The sequence below is a fragment of the Fusarium sambucinum genome, chromosome I, assembly GCF_050947815.1.
Source record: "Fusarium sambucinum isolate potato_lamoka chromosome I, whole genome shotgun sequence".
Lineage (NCBI taxonomy): Eukaryota > Fungi > Ascomycota > Sordariomycetes > Hypocreales > Nectriaceae > Fusarium > Fusarium sambucinum.
The window spans coordinates 3,773,476-3,790,754 of record NC_139294.1 but is presented as its reverse complement, the minus strand read 5'-3'; the positions used below and the strand labels follow the sequence as shown (position 1 = coordinate 3,790,754).

Genomic DNA, 17,279 nt, shown 5'->3' with positions numbered 1-17,279 from the left:
GTGTTGTTGGTAGGTTGATGCTGGATTGATAATACTAAGAGAGGCTGCATGTCATGAGTTAAGGGTCTATGTGGCTATGATTGGCAGTCACCTCTACGGGTAGCATCTAGACCGACCCACTATCTTCATGACATGGCGAGTAGCAAACCATGGAACTCTGAGAAGAACATTTTTCATTTCTCAAGTGAATTCTAAGAATAATTTCATTTTCTTGTCTCAATACTCATCACAATCAACTGCATCCTCACTCTCACTCACTCTAATTTACCGAATCAATTCGATATACCGCCTTTCACAGCGCGGGGCTAAAACTCAAGGGACCTCCATAGGAAAATTTCCCTTCCCAGCCTTACAAGACAAACACAACCTAGTCGTTTCAACACCAAACAAGACGATACAATGGCTCCTTTTACTGAACCAACGGCGGAGATTTCTCACCTTGCCAAGTCCGATGGCTCTGCAACATTCTCATATGGAGGATATGCCGTGATAGCCGCAGTCAACGGCCCCGTCGAGGCCCAGAGACGAGACGAGAATGCCTTCGAGGCTCTGGTGGACGTCATTGTCCGTCCCGCCGCTGGCGTGGGAGGTGCGTAACATTTTCCGTTACAGATGGTATCAGATCCTCATACTAACTCGTGTCGCAAACAACAGGTACCCGTGAAAGGCAGCTTGAGTCCATCATGCAAGCCGCGTTGAGGCAACTTATCCCTGTGAGAGACTATCCTCGATCTGTGATCCAGATCACTCTTCAGGTGGCCGAGACACCTGAAAACGCATACGTCAATGCAAAAATCGTTCAAGCGCAATTGGTAGGATGATGTACCTCACGATTGAGCTAGGATTGGACTGACGTTTGTCACAGAACCTCCCTATCATTCCTGCGCTTCTTCATTCAGCTATCCTAGGACTTCTCAGCGCCGCCATTCCTCTCAAGACTATCGGCGCAGCAACTCTGCTTGCTGTCCCTGAGGAGGAGGGCAAGGATATCATCGTCGATCCAAGCGCCGTAGATATCAACCACGCCAAGTCAGTTCACGCCCTGGCATTCACTTCTCACAACGAGTTACTCTTGTCGGAGAGCGAGGGTGCGTTCACGCCCGATGAGTGGACCAAGGTTCTTCAACTCGGACAACGTATATGCTGTGAGCATCAGAAACCTGGGTTAGATACAGCCATGTCCGGCGACGGCATCGAGTCCCCAAGCATGAGACAGTTCATCCGCTCTGCTATGGAAGCCAAAGTGGCGGAGGACCTCTACTGGAAATGACGCGCCAGCGCAAACTGCATGACAACCCGCTCGTTATCTCCAACATGTATCTACAGCCAAGATGAGCATCAAACCCTCGCCTATGTAATGTAGGCGCCCAGCCGTACCAACGTGGTCAATCTCAGCGTAAGCCTCCCTCTCTCCTAGTGGATACCGGAAAAGTTGGCCTTTGAGCTTTAGGCTACAAAAATAAACAAGCTAAGAACGGAGCCTTAATTGCATAAACTGACTCACTAATTTTGTCTCTGATGGCTTCAGCGCCCAACTTTGAGGGCTATCTTGACGGGGTTTTGAGGCCAGCTTGAAATCCTGAGAAGAGGGTCAAACCCTGCATCGTCAAATTGGCTTTTTTGTTTCCCGTTATTCAAACCGCCAAGCGTAGATTGTTCCTTTCAAGTCTCTCGGGACCTTGGTGATCCGGGCTATTATCGGATAGGGTGCCAATATATCAGCTCCTCAGTGGACGAGACGACGAGACTCGCGGGCTGGCTGCGTTTCACCATAGCATCAGAAACTGTGTTGGCAGTCTCAGGCAGATTTTTGAGGATTGGACGAGTTAGCGAAAGAGATTAGATACCAATGAAACTTGAAAAAATATCGAGATAAACCAATTTTTCTCTCTTTTCAGACCGAGTTCCCAAGCTGTAAGGTTGGTTGGTTGGTTTGTGAGTTTAACGCGGTGAGGATCTTGATGCCTTTGCCTCTCCGTGTTTCTTACAGGGGGGGTGATAAAACTGGGGTTGCATTAAGATACGAGCATGCACGGTAACAAGAGAAATGCTACACTGGACTCTTGTCAGCGTGTTATACACGTACGAAAAGGGCATTTTAAGTGAATATTTCCGACTTGGTATCCAATGCTTAGTATAGATCTCCACGTTCCCGCTCGAACCGAAACATGAGTTGAAAAAAGCTATGTAGGGAGGATATTGAGACGGTGACAGCTTGCCACGCGCGTGGATCGCCACCTAGTATTGGTCAGTTTTTTTATATATATTTCAGCTATAGTTGAGAAATAGTTTTGTGATAACTATCCCTGATGCCAACACTGTTGGTATCACAATCGCTAATCCACTTGCCACCACGGCTGAAGCAATATTGTCAGGCTCGGGTCCCGAGGTTTCTGTGCTGCAAGTACCTAGACAAAGTAAAGTCAAGACGATGACAAAAGTTAAAACGGGATGAATAAAAATCCTAAACAGTTGATGATTTGCATAGTGGTTGAATCATGAACTTCCTCTCTTTCTCATGCCGTAGGGAGACTTAGGAAACTTACAGCCGCATTGAAAAGAAAAGAAAGCATTGAACTAATAAACTGGGGAAATCTGCAACATCCCGGAGGCCGTTGAAAAGCCAATGTCCACTTGACAACTTTATTAGGTCCACTTCCTGGCGTAAATTCTTTGAAGGTCTTCTAGACTAATCGTCTACAGTTTTATTACATTGACTAGGATTCCCTCTTATATCCTATAATACCACTAATCATATATGTTCCAGCATATTTGTTCGTCCTGCCAAGTTGGCACTAGTTACGGTAAGCAATTAGTTACAGTAGATGAGTACAATTAATTAAATCGAGTTGGCCATTAGTCAACCATGTAGTTGAGTCCCCTATCAACTGCAACTGCAACATGGTTTCTGATTGACGTCTCAGCCGGCGCTTGTCACAAGGAGTTCCATAGTTCTAGGCTCTCAAAGGGGGGACCAGGGATGCTTCTCACCTGAACTGGGCTACTGCTGGGCTGTGAGAATTCCACGACGGGAGCTTTTTCCCAAATGACCAAAACGGGTAGATAGGTAGATCCTGGAACAAAACATGACAGGGAAGACAGGCCAAGGGGGATGGGGTTTTGGAACTCGAGAATAACTATGGAGAAATACATGTCGGTTATAGGAAAACAAGGAAACACAAGAGGAAAAGAGTATTTCTATTAAAGTGAGGACGAGCACGCAACAGATTTTGGATTCGGTAGCCGGTCTCAACACAACGCACACTCTCTTTCCTCTCAAGGACTATCATCTTTTGTAATAATCACGCGAAACTTCAATTGTCAACAAGGCTCTGCGAGTCTCGTACCAAAAGAATTCGCCCATTTTCTTCTTCTATTCTTCTTTATTATCGTCTCCCTCGCTTATACAGTATTTGTTCTGTTTTCTGTTGTCACCCTCGCTCGAATCGTCGATTGGCGCCAAGTAATTAAGCTGTTGGTCCTTTTTCTCATCAATAGCCAAACATCTTTCTTCTTCGCTGGTCGTTGAAGTCAAATCGAATCGAGTCGAATCAATCCATCTTCTTACATCACATTTTGTGGCTTGCAGGCGACTGCAGTAGATTGGGATTGTGTTGCATTGCGTTGCATTTGCAGCCGAGAAAAGATACTGCTATTCTTGAAAGATCCTTGTCTTGCAAGTCCCTTTTCTCTCTTCCATTTTGTCTCTTTTGCCCGTTTTACCCGAGACTCCGATCACTCGTCAAATACAAAGAATACGCCAATCGGCAACCAAATACCGCTTGGTCTTTTTGGTACTCGAGATTCGAATATCACCCACGTGCGTCTTGTACAGCTGCGACCACGATCAACTCATCACAGACCAACACCCAATAGCGTCTTGTTCCTCCCGCTCGGCTCGGCTCTTGTGTCCCAATCTTTGAAGCTATCAGTTCCAGTATCGACAATCAATCCCTGAAAGTGTCTCATTCCCCGCAACGAGCTAGCGATTCGACAAGTCCTAGGTTGTCACTTTTTCTCGATTCTCGACAGAACGTCATCTACATCCCCTGGAGGGTTTTGCATTGAGTTACTAGGTTACTTAGATCTTGTACCCCATTTACGGATACAAGACCGGCATTTGCGTTGCAAAATCCGAGGCTTCCATTGTTCTCCGCATCACCTCCGCGGACACTCCCGACGCTTTATTTAGGGTTTGGAATTTCCTGTGGAATTCTGTCTTCCTAACACCGATAAAGTCAAGAAGGTGTGTGTGTTAGAAGTGTCTCCGATAACAAGAGACATCCATCGCGTGCTCCAAACCTCAACCCCCTGCATTCCACCATTTTCGGGGTCCCTATCTTCTGTTACAGAGCCCCCCCTCCACTACAATCGGAAATATGACAGGCCTACTTTCACCTACCGCTCTCCACCCAGCTCTTGGCAGCCCCCGAGACCGAGCTGGGGACGACAACGGCTACAGCACCATGACCCTGTCTCCTGCTTCTATTCCTTTGCCTCTGCCTTCTCCTTCTCCTCTTAAGAAGACTACCTTTGCCGATTCTTTGAACTTGGCTTCAGACTTTGAACAACAAGGTTCGTTCTCAACTCTTTTTTTACCTTGTCCTTTAACTTTTTCTGACCATTCTCAAGCAACGGACCCTTTAAACCCTCATCCTTCCCTAGAAGACTCCACTTCGTCCTCTGTTTCCACGTCCACTTTGTCATCTGCCCAAGCTCAAGACCAACAAAAAGATACGACTTTGTTGAGCTCATCCTCTTTGGCTGCTTCCCCTTCATCCCTACCTCCTTCAACTTCAGATCAGACTGCTTCGTGGGCTTCTTCTCAGTATCAAGCTCATCGGTCTAATTCTGGCCCGAGGGTTTCGACTTCGGTCATCCGCCACCACAAACCCGACGCTCTGTCTCTCGCACTCCCACCCTCTTCTTCCAAGATGATTTCCACGGAAACTTCAGAGTCGGGCTCTCAGTCTCACTCACAGCCAGCTTCTGCTGCTGTTCCCGGTCTCTCCAGCGTTCTCAAGAACTCCAGCTCTGCTACTCCCTCGCAGAGTTTAACTGATGCGCTTAACGACCTTGCCAAGTCTCGCTTGCCTACCGCTGGCCTAACACCCACTACTGCTCGCACTTACACTTCAGCCACCAGCAACGACACAACTACTTCTGACGCAGCAGCTACAATTCTTGCCTCAACTCTTCAGTCGCCATGCTTCTACCATCAGCGCTTCGCTGATGCTGTCGACATCAACAAGGTCCTGGAGGAGATTAAGAACGATGTTTCCATGTCCCATTCGCGTCTCGTTGCGACTGCAACTGGTGTTCGCGAAGTCTCCAAGCAGCTTCAGCGTCGTCCCATCAAGCGTGCTGTCCGCAACATCATGATTGTCACAAAGGCACGCGACAATCAATTGGTCTATCTCACCCGTGAGCTCGCTGGCTGGCTCCTGCGAACCCCACGCTACGGCTCCGACCTCGGCGTTAACGTATACGTTGATGCTAAGCTCCGTAATTCGCGACGCTTCGATGCATCTGGTCTGCTTGCCGAGAACCCTCGCTTCCAGCACATGCTCAAGTACTGGACACCCGATCTGTGCTGGAGCCAGCCTGAAAAATTTGACCTCGTCTTGACTCTCGGCGGTGATGGTACTGTCCTCTTCACATCGTGGCTCTTCCAGCGAATCGTCCCTCCTGTGCTCTCATTCAGTCTCGGCAGTCTCGGCTTCATGACGACATTTGAATTTGAGAAGTACAAGGAGCACCTCAACAGAGTCATGGGTGATGACGGTATGAAGATCAACCTTCGTATGCGATTCACCTGCACTGTCCATCGCAACAACCGTGGCGCTGGAGCTCTTGACGCGCCCAAGCTCGAGGAGCCTGAGCAATTCGAGGTTCTGAATGAGCTCGTCATCGATCGTGGCCCTTCTCCCTATGTTTCTAACCTCGAGTTGTATGGCGACGATGAGCTTCTCACTGTTGTGCAAGCTGATGGTTGTATTTTCTCTACTCCAACTGGTTCTACAGCATACTCCTTGTCAGCTGGTGGTGCCCTTGTCCACCCTGATATCCCTGCCATCCTTCTCACCCCCATTTGTCCTCACACTCTCTCTTTTAGACCTATGGTCCTCTCCGATACCATGGCCCTTCGTGTCGTTGTTCCTCGTAACTCACGAGCCACTGCCTACTGCGCTTTCGATGGGAAGGGCCGTCTGGAGCTCCGACAAGGAGATTGTGTCACCATCACTGCCTCTCAGTATCCCTTCCCTACTGTCACCCGTACCGACACCGAATGGTTTGACAGTGTCAGCCGCACTCTCCGCTGGAACGTCCGGGCTTCTGCTCAGAAGCCCTTTGACGCTGAAGTTGGTGAAGATGGCAAGGACGATGATGAGATCGGCTGGGATATCGACACCGATAGTGCATGCTACGCTAGCGAGGATGGGAGTGTCAGTGCCAGTCCCATCCGTCGACAAATGAGCCTCCTGGGTCTATGATCTGGAGTGCCACCCTATACAAGAGAAGAACAAATGATTAAGGCAAGGTGTTGACGGCGTTTGGTTTTTTTGCATCACCGTTTAATTGGAATACAAATATTTGATAGATCAGGCCCCGATTGTTGATTAAAGGAGGACCAGTCAAGGATAATTCAAGTATAATGGCGAGCAGGTACTTAGACATCTAGATTCAGAAGATATATCGTCTTCTTGTCTATGCAATATACACAATGCATGACTACAATTGCTTCACATGATAATCAGTAATCATCTCAGACCCGCTCGTAGGTTATTTATTTATTTAAATATCCTAAATTTAGTTCTTAGGTTATTTATTTATTTTATCCTAAACTTATGTAGGTATCCTAAATTTGGCATCTTTCTTCTTCAGGAAGTGAAGGCTGCCAATTGAGCCGTAGTCTTAGACCGGGCTATTGGCCAATTGAACTGATCATAATTCAAGCCGCTACCACTGACCAGGTGGTCTGCTGCTGTTGAAATGGTATCTGTTATGTTGGTATATAGAAGGCAGTCACGAATGTAGGTGCAAAGCGTTAGTCCTTGAGACCGTGTTGGAGCTCTTTTGCAACATTGCAAACTGTTGACCGTGTTGACCCTATGTAAGCTATAGACTTATGACTCCTTATAATGCCTTGGGTCAGCATCCTCTGATAGACATATCATTCATTCTCCTTCATTAACGTTGTGCCTTTCCAAAACTTGCCCCAAGCCATGGGCGACCGACTGTTGCTTTTAGACTCATACCTGCCCAATTGGCAGTGACACTTACCTATGGGTAACTACCTTAGTACCTACCTACGCGTTAGGCACTTTACGTATCGTTCCAAAAAAGAAGCATACCATGTAGCTGAGGGAAGTCGCTATCTTGAACTGCCCTTCCGGGCAAGAACAGGTACCTTGCCATTCATCTTTTCCATGTCCTCCTCTTCCTTTTCTTCCTCCTTCAATCATTCAGAGACAAGCTTGGAACATACTTCTTCTTCTTCTTGAGAACAGAAACTATTCAGAATCCAAGAACATCCTTTAAAGTTATATCCGCGACTTATCAAGGTATTCTCAGCACGTCCCTCCCCGATCATCACTGACCATTTTTCAAGGTGATTTGAAACCCGGCTGAGAACTCACACAATGGGAAAAAATCCAAAGCAATCCAAAAGGGCCGACCGCATCGACGATGATGATCACGCAGATCATACGGGTAGGTCACCCTTTGAGGTTGCCTATGGACCATTGCTAATTACAACACCCATAGTACCAAAGGCCCCCGTTCAAGGCCCGGTCCAAACTAGAGCTGTTTACTGCTCTCAGTTTTTCCATGGGCTGAATAGAGAACACTTGACAGGGGAACTTTCTCAACATTCCAGATATGCTCGTGAAGCGCTCTTCATGCATCTCCTTAGCTTTGACACGAACAGGTTCCCTCCACCGAGCCATGCCACCTCTATTTCAACAGAGTTCAAGACATTAGCAGACACCATGCTCAGATTTGCTCACACAATGGGAACCAACCAAGAGTGGCATTCTTTGCTGGCTTTCCAAGGCGCTTTCAGGGTTCGGTACAACGCAGCTGCCTGTGCCATGAGGACCGACTGTATTCCACTCGACATTTCGATCATGATAACACGCCTCTATGCCCTTACCACCCATCGTGAAAACCAAAAAAAGGACGATTTCTTGGGCCTTGACTACCTCTTTCATCTCGCTGCTCAAATGGAGGTCGCTTTTGACGTCAGCAGCTCGGATTGTGAACAGTACTGGACCCTCAAGTTCATTGAATTTGCGCGCAGGGCGGCCAAGGGAGCTGCCGCTTACGAGGCCAATGTCACGGTTAAATTGTATCTGTACTTTTTGGTTGCAAATATGCCCAAAGTTCTTGGGCGGCACTAAGCTGGCGATATGAATACTGGTGCTACATACGGGTTGACTCTATCACGGGTCACAGTTGCAGACAACAGTGAGAGTTTGTCAACAACATAGCTCGGTAGCAGCTGGCGGCGCTTTCTAGGAGTGGTGGACCTTGATTCTCAACTATCAAAGGATACTACATACATGTCGATGACAGCAAGAATTTTAACTCTTGATAATGCGAGTAGAGTTCTCCTTTCAGTCATTTGATAGTTATTCAGTCTACCGACCGGTTTTATTAATGTTATTGCTTTGGCCTGCTATCATTTTTTATATTAGTTTCTAGTGATGTTCTTATTTACAGTCGCCTGGAGGATGCAGCAGGCTTCATACGTCCTTCGTCATTATCCCATTTATATAACATTTTACCGCTGGAAGCATAAGAGACGAAAATAGTAAAACACTTTATGCTTCTCAGACTATAGTTCTTAGACTATTTATTTTTATACCCTAAGACTTAGGAGGCCACTTTTTCTGCTAGGCCAGTAACTTCTATCTCTTATACTTCTCGCGGCTAACTTTCCTCAGCGTGAAGTCACTCTACCCTAGGCACCTAAAATAGGCTGTTACCAACAACAAGGAAAGTCGAATAAATCCATTGGTATGGCAATACTTGTTGTACAGTCTCAAACGCACGTTTGAGCCATTGAAGAGATTTTGTTTGCTAATATCAAAGCCCTGGGTACCTTCAATAGAAGGTGGTATAAGAGATCCACCTTGAACTACTGTGCGAACATGTGCTATGTTGGATGTAGAGGCAATGAACGACTCTGTAATAAACCATCCCAACTTTTCATCTGTTGTTCGAACCCCGGACCATGTTTTCTTTGGTCTGCCGTTCGTCCTTCACCTGAAATCAAGCTTATGCATCCGGATACTACCTATGCAAGATGTAATACGCGGCCAAGATAGCATGCGTATCGATCATGATCCACCCGTAACATTGCAAGGACTGCTGTCAAAAAAGGCTGGTAGATCCCGGTTATTCCCCTTTGGGGCCAAGACCCATATGATCTCCAGCACGACCAGGAACCAAGGCAGGGCAGGTAAAAAAACACAATTCGCAGAAAGGCCAAGTCTGCTAAGCCAAGCCAAAACCGCATACGAAATATCAGATATGACGGCTTGAAAGGAGCAATATACCCTGGCAGAACCACCGAAATAGTGGCGCTGCGGGTTCCTGCGGCAGCGAGGATGCTGCAGTAGTAGATTTGAGTTCGTGCACTTGCGACAATTATGAGAGACACCAAGAATGTATCATGCAAGAAGACACGCATGTGTGTCTGATTACTGGCAGAGGGACAGGAGGCTCTTAGTAGCGTGCGCGAAACGCATGTTATGTGCTTTTTATGTCTCTCGGTGTCGTTCACCGTTCCCGCTCGCGTGGCCCGGGCCAGATCCGCGTAGTCAAACGGCGAGATTTTAGGACCTGTCTAGGCCGAGCTAGGTTAACTGACTGACTGGGAACAGGGTTCTGCATGGCTTACATATTGAGCCTGTTCCGGTGGGGTCGACGTGAGGGATGAAGAATGGAGACTGGGCATGCAATGCTTTTGTTGTGTTGTTGGCTATCGGCTTGACGATTCCGACTAGACCTAGTAGGTAGCAGAAAAAACGGCCTGCTAAGTCTTAGAGTATAAAATTAAGTAGTCTAAGAATCATAATCTAAAGAGCATAAAGTGACCTACTTATTTTGTCTCATATGCTTCCAGCAGGTAATATTTCTAATACCTTGAGGTCTGAATAGGTAGGTAGTAAGCATAAAGCAAGGGAGCACAAGGGTTTCAAGCGATAGTGAGAATTCTGGCTAAGGATTCGTGCGAAACTGTAGCTAGATTAGTGATGCCCAGACTCTGATTTTTCCTGACCTTTTGAGAATAGTTGCTTAAAAGGATTTTTGGAAACTGTCCTTCGTGGTATCTCTCGGCATGCGCAGACATGTGAGCGTTGCATGCAAGATGGATGGATATGCAACTGCCGGCCGGCACAGGGATCAGCCCAACTCTACGGATACATACACTGTTGGTCAGATCCTGAGATTCCATCAATGTGGCATGTCCTTGTCGTCGGGACTGGGCCCTGGTTAGCAGGTGACAGAAAAGTTGGCCTACTGATTGTTAGAGTACAACAATAAATAGTCTAAGAAGTATTGCCTAGCTAGGTAGCATAAAGTGACCTACTAATTCTGTCTCGTGTTCTTACAGTGGCCGCCTTTTCTGTTACCCTGAGGCCTGCACAGACAATAGCCGTTTCCAAGATCCAGCACATGGATGACTTCTGCTCTGAGTTGCAGGCATGCCGTGGTCAGTCAAATCATTGACACCACCAATAAGACTTGAATGACTGGACGCAACGCCAGGTCGCACAAAGTCAGTCCTCGCAGCGTTGGTAACATTCCTGCAGCCTGCCGTAGGTTGTTGATGAGATGGTTTCCTCGATATGACCACAAACCTGACACAGCACAACATCAAGTGAGATATCGGTGATAATCAGATTTCATAACCCAATGAAGTGCATCACCATGGTCAAAAATCCTTGGTTCTGGCTGTATTTTGTGATAGATCGACTAGAATGACCCTGACAACACGGCATGCCAAGTTGTGGTTTGCAGAACGGGCAACACCTTGATCCTTTGGTTTTGGCTCACTACGTAAGAGGAATTCAGAGCTCCAGGTTCAACAATTTGCTCGTACTTCTCTTTTCGGCCGTGGCTTGAGGCGGTTTCATACACGTATGAAAATAAGATTTCTGTATGAGCATTTCGTGCTCGAGTCTCACAACAGGAAGTGGCGAGCCTCTTGATGTGTCCGACAAGAGGCCCATGACCTAGAGAGCACGTCAGTATTGCAGGTGAACACCGGTTTTGAACCCAGCATAACAGCGGCCTGTCTCGCAGGAACACAGGTCCATTGGCCCCGTTATCAAAGGATCAACGGCAAGGGCTAGTAAAGGGACTGATTAGTTATGATGAATGCTCGGATAAGAGATACATTCTTGCCACTTATGATCTGACCATCTCATCATTTTGTTTGCCGAAGACTGGAAATCGGATGAGACATCAAGCAGTTTCTTCAAACAGATGCGCTTGTAACCTGCCTCTCTGAGCGACTCAGGCTCGTATGACCAAGAGAAAGCAAGGGAGGTTCTTATTAGTGAACCCCAATGTCATTAGCGGGGTAGACACGACTCGGGCCCGATCCTTACAGTCTTTTGATTGATGGGATTGAGTCCTGAAAAAGCTTAGCAGAGACATTATTCAAAGCAAGTTTTGTGATAACTGATGAGAATTTTCTCAGAAAAAGCCATCGCTAGGTAATATGACATTCTTCGAGGCGAAAAGTCCATGTAACCCGAAAACAATCGGGCAATTGCTATTATTGTAAGGAGAAGTAAAACTACTGCTGAATGGATTTTTCTGTTGGCCATGAATAAGCTGTGTTTCCTTTGATTACACAGTCTGGAGCGACGCTACCTAGGGACGATGCTAATAATACATAGCTTGGCACATATCAGTTGGTATCATGTGACCGTACTCATGTCAGTCAGTTTCGTCTCTGGGAGGTCATTACGTCGATAGATGCAAGCCTCGACATCAAGCGTAACTGAAGACCAGGGCATGGGGAGCTAGATATAATGGACCCTCTGACTTGGTCAAGGGCAGGCCGACAGGGGTCTCTAATCCGAGGACGAACAGTTGCACGGCCATAACAGGCGGGGAATCCCATGCAGCAATGACCAATTAACAGCCATGCAAGAGACAAAAGAAGCAATATGCTACCCACATCCTGGTGTCCTAAACAATAAGGACAAGGGCTTGTTAAAAGGTCACATCCCCCAAAAGATTTCCCACAGCACTTCGCACAGATTTCCCTGGAACAGTAAAGAGCATCGTGTCTACTGCTTTCGAACCCATTTAAACCTGTGACGAGAGACTTTCCGAGAAACATATGGAGAAGAAACCCTGCTAGCTCACTTGCGACCCTGGGAAGCTTGCTGTATTTTCCTGGAGAAGCATTGTATCAGATTTTGTTCGAGTGTTAACGACAACACTGGGAATCGCCAAATGAAGCCATTGAAGGCGAAGAGTTTGAGATTCGGAGATGGTATTTGGACATGATATTCGCGAAATATGACTCCTTGTTTGTCTTCCGGTACTTGATAAAGCTCGTTCGATGCACAGGCCGAAAACATGTCCGTGCATATTCATGGTGTTGGTGAGAGTGCCGGTCGGAGATTTGCCCTGCCTTGTAGCAACAGCTAGCCAGCATAAAGAGAACAAACCCGGAAAGTTGCAACTAGGCCACTGAGCAGTAGGTGATTGTGATGGCAAGCTAAAGGTTTGTTTGTAACAGGAGAGCTCGGAGTCCCACCTTGAGCCCTGTGGATACATGGCTGTCAGTAGATTCTGACACACCTATTCGGGTTTGCGATCGATTCTGTAAACCCACAATTGGCTCTGTACTTTACGCTTCTGTCATCATGCAAGGACTCTTCAGCGGTGATCCAGTCGGAAAACCCCCATGGTAGTTATGAAGAACCGAAGCCGGAAGTTGTCAAGGGTTTGTGCATTCATAGCCAGGAACTTCCTCGGCCACGGCACCATCCTTCAATAGAACCACTATGGCAATATTTGTCATGGGGGCAAAGGATTCAAGGGTCCTGATGCAATACACGACGCCCTTGGCAACTAGTTTATAGTTACTTGTAAGTAGAGGGGGGGCGACCTGCCGATTGTTCATTACCTACTCATATGAGATTCAACGGTTCCCATCGTATCACGTGCCAGAGCAAAGTCCCAGAATATGTGTAATCTTCTCAACCATACTTGGCTGATACATGTCCAGCTCGACAGGTAGCTCGTCATTGTCGGATCGATACCGTTATCTTGGCTATAAACCGTTAAAGTGTATGTGGGATGAATGTGATGCTCATATATACCATCTCGACAAAACATGGTTTGTAGAACATGTTACTTACGATTGTGGAATGCTGGCTATATTGTTTTGCTGGCCTAAAGATTTGAAAGAATATGGATAAGTTTAGGATCATGGTTGTAAGTGATGACAGGCGCGCTAAGCCAAATCCAACTTACTATAAGAAGAGGGAAGAGAAAGCAAGCACCCACCCTTAGTTCGAACTAGGGCTAATGTGGGATACCCGGGGAGAAAACAAGCCTAACGTCTGGTCTTTCGGGGAGAGACCAAGGGTAAGGTTCTCCCTGCAGTGATGAGTGGTGCCTTTGGCTAACTCTGCCCGGCAGTAGTGTGGTTATTCCGTAACATGTCCTTGGCATCTCAAGAGCATAATAGGCTCGGCGTTCTTTTGGACAAAGGATATTCGAAAAGGGTGGTGGCATCGGGAAGCGCCAATGATTTGTTGTGTGAATAAAACGAGTCGGCTGGAGGCCGTAAAGGAGGTTCGAGTCAAACATGGGAGTTGCAAGAGGGGCTTGATTTCTTTCTTTGAGGGTCGCTGTGTATCATCCCATTGCCCATAGGCATGTACTTGAAATGCACCCTTTATCGAGTCACACTCGACTCAACTAGGAGAACAAGTCTGGAGCATTTGAAGTTGCATGGGGTGTCGCTATCCGCAGGAACTTGGGTAAACACTTCCATCTCTGGTAAACATCCGTGGCGTCTTCGTTTCTCTTCAGTAACAAAAAAAAGCAAGTTCAATAACATCCGGGGAGTATTTTGGTGATTATCCAGGTATTGCTGGGTATAATACACGAGTTGACCTCAGGGTATCAGAAAAATTAACCTCTGGAAGCATAAGAGACGAAATTATTAGGTCACTTTATGCTCCTTAGACTATAGGTAGGTCTCAGATTACTTATTTTTGAACCCTAAGACTTAGGAGGCTATTTTTTCTGCTGCCCAGTAGATTGAATAGCTTGTACGGGTTGCGGAAGTTGATGGGAGCTAGAACTGGAGCCAGGGCAGTTCGTGTCCGTCCAAGCAGGGAGAGGGAAGGGACCCGGCGGGAGTGAAGGGAGTGTGGGGCGTTAGCTATGGGTGTGCTCTATCTAGTCTAGCAAGTGCCTAGGGCGTTGCTATCCCTGCCCCTTCCTCCCCACAACAGCCACAGACGTTACGCAGTATCGCGCCCTCCAACGTTGAAGTGGGATTCCCTGCTAAGCGTTGGATATTTTAGCTTATAAGTCTCCCTTTGTCCCAGACTGTCTCTCATGATGATATTAGAAGAAAACAAGAGTCTTCTTGTTTGAAACCTATTAAGATTACAGCATTCCAAAGAATTCCACTCTATTTGTTTTCTTTTTTTGTCCTTTCGAAATCTCTACAGGCAGTTGCATCGTAACGGCAACAGCAGTTGGAAAGATCCAGGCACCGTTTGTTCTCAGTGGTTCCTTCCTTGTGCAACCCAAACACCAAACTCAGGTTCCTTCTTTCGACATACACTCGCTCCGTTGCACCTGCCGTGCAACCTCTCTCGCTTTTTACCGGTCTACACCACTACCTTTACATCTCGCACAGCATTATTTTGGTGCCCTTCTGTTGCTTGCAGCTTGCAGTATTAGCATCGATATTGCCTGCTACAACGGCAGAAGCACAGCTTCGTAGTGGTGAAGCTTCACAGGGTCAAAGACATTACAGCACGCAACAACAAGCAGAGCAAGGGAGGCAAGCGCACTATATCACGATACCAACCTCGAAAATTCACTGGCACTCTCAAAACATAGTCAGCCTTTTCCCTCACCTGAGTAACAAAGCACTCCTCCCGTACCCGATTTGTCCTAGGATTTCACGTCGCATCTGCTCTTGTGGCCATGAACTATTCCGGTCCTCACTTATCTCTCCTCATCACTGTTTAATACAGTCAGTCACACCTGAATCAGAACCGAACTCACGGCACTATTAGGCTTTGATTCCAGTCCGAGCTGTCTTGCTTGGATCTCACAAAACACCAATTTCCACTGCTAGTGGCCCTGATTCACCTCGAGAATCATTTTCGCGTACCTCTTGCATTTCTCTTTCCTCCATTCACAGTTCTTCATCGCATCGGACCAGTATGTAACAATCAATACTTTTCCTCTCGTGCACCTCCAAGCACGAGGTAGCCCTTGGTTCCTATTCCAATTCGCTAACAACCCTTGACCCAGGCACCCTGCGCAACATCGACTTCACTTACTCACAAACCAAGGTTCAAGATGGCCAATGGTTTTGGGAGCCTCGAGCGCTTCTTCGCCAAGAAGAAGACTCCAGCTGCATTGGACAATCATACCCAGCCAATCCAACCAGCTTCCGTCCAGCCAGCTTCTGCCCCTCCCACTATACCTCAGTTTCCTTCGCCTTCCTTCATCCGCCCAAAAACTAGCCGCATGGCTGCGCGAGAGGAGTTAAGGAAACAGCCTGCGAGCCGAGTTCCTTCTTTCCCATGCTCTGATTCTCCTCATCAAATGGACTTCACCAACACTCAAAGTCCCACATGCCGGTCGGATTCTCTCCAGTCGCAATACTCTCCTTTAAAGACTTCTTTCATACCTATACAAGCAGATTCCCTCTCAGACAATTTCGACGTTTACCAATTCCCTCGGCCGCCGACCAGCCAAGGGGGGACTTCTACCTCATCGTCTACTCGCGACCTAAAATCATCTATGGAAGCCCCCAGCGAGCGCAGCCTGACGCATCGATCTCCTAGAAAGCGAGCAGCAGGCACCCCGCGACTTGAGACACCCCCATCATCAGATTTGGAAGACGAGGCTACCTCGAGCCCTCAATACTTTCGCGACAAGGAACTTCCAGCACTGCCTCAGCAGAAGCCTCCAACCCCAGACTCGTCTCCAGAGCTTCGTCCCCTCCATATCGCACAATTGACAGCATCAAAGTCGATCGATGTTCTCAACAAGGCTGTCTGCAGAGACATTCGTCGCCATGTTGCCGAAACATTGGAACAGCGACGGGCACAGAAGGCTGCAAGCCTGACCAACCAGGATCCTTACATCAACAGGCTCTCGATCAGCAGTTCTACGCTCCGAGAACCAGACTTCAATGAGTTCTTTGAACTAAGTGATGATGACATTGCTGAATCGGCTCCCGAAGATACAGCGAATGTCGAGGCAGCCATTCCCTCTGCCCCTGGTTCCAATCGTTCTTCCTTGCTAGTATTGACTCCTGTCCTTCACGCCAGCAAACCCGCCGTTGCCGGCGCTTTCGAGGCAGCCAGAATTGCTGCACGCTACGACTTCGACTTCGTTTACGTTGTCAACTTGTGGACTGAACAGTCTCAATGCCAATCTGATGTTTCCACCAACTTGGGTTCTCCAGGATCAAAGTTCAGGCCCTTGGCCGGTCGTCTTCTCGCTTCCTATGGAATGGAAAATGTCAACGCGCCTGTGCAGATCTCGACTGCGAGCCATAGAAAGATTCTCAAGACCCCAGGGTGGATAGAGTACAGGCCCCAAAACTTCCGACATGATGAGTTTGCAAGAGGTTATGCTCATGCATTTTACACCGGCCAAGAGTCAGGAGACGGCTCGGTCACCTCGAGAAACTCAACCTCTTCATCCGCTTCAGTACAGCCCTCGAACCCCAACCGCGGAATCGTCTTTGCGGCGTACCGTGCGCCACGAGCTGACGGGAGCCTGGCTTCCACCAAGGATGATCTTTCCAACCTGCACAAGGATGCAGAGGCACTTGTTGAGATGCTTGTTGATATCAACGTGACAAGCCAGCTACGCGCGCCCCGATCACCGTCTCGTCAATCTGAGGAAACAGGCCCGATGCCAACGCGAAGGTTTGGCATTTGTGAAATCAATAACAGCACATATCCTCAGCAAATCTTTTCACAATGAGACATGTTTTCATGATACTACTTCTTTTGTTATTTATATGAAAA

At 47.5% G+C, this 17,279-nt stretch overlaps 4 protein-coding genes across 4 annotated transcripts; all 4 read left to right on the top strand.

Annotated features, from left to right (window-relative positions):
• Positions 1–399: 399 nt before the first annotated feature.
• FSST1_003947 (exosome non-catalytic core subunit RRP46) lies at positions 400–1,270 on the top strand (the record flags this gene model as incomplete). Its single annotated transcript, XM_083230074.1, has 3 exons — positions 400–589; positions 655–812; positions 866–1,270. 3 exons carry the CDS (start codon positions 400–402, stop codon positions 1,268–1,270), a joined length of 753 nt encoding a protein of 250 aa, XP_083087377.1.
• A 3,109-nt stretch (positions 1,271–4,379) lies between these two features.
• Positions 4,380–6,494, top strand: FSST1_003946 (ATP-NAD kinase-like domain-containing protein; the record flags this gene model as incomplete). The annotated part of the gene is made up of 1 exon (XM_083230073.1): positions 4,380–6,494. One exon carries the CDS (start codon positions 4,380–4,382, stop codon positions 6,492–6,494), a length of 2,115 nt encoding a protein of 704 aa, XP_083087376.1.
• A 1,149-nt stretch (positions 6,495–7,643) lies between these two features.
• On the top strand, positions 7,644–8,402 carry FSST1_003945 (uncharacterized protein; the record flags this gene model as incomplete). Its single annotated transcript, XM_083230072.1, has 2 exons — positions 7,644–7,713; positions 7,768–8,402. 2 exons carry the CDS (start codon positions 7,644–7,646, stop codon positions 8,400–8,402), a joined length of 705 nt encoding a protein of 234 aa, XP_083087375.1.
• Positions 8,403–15,591: 7,189 nt separating this feature from the next.
• Positions 15,592–17,235, top strand: FSST1_003944 (uncharacterized protein; the record flags this gene model as incomplete). Its single annotated transcript, XM_083230071.1, has 1 exon — positions 15,592–17,235. The coding sequence occupies one exon, from the start codon at positions 15,592–15,594 to the stop codon at positions 17,233–17,235; it is 1,644 nt and encodes a 547-aa protein (XP_083087374.1).
• Between the last annotated feature and the right edge of the window lie 44 nt (positions 17,236–17,279).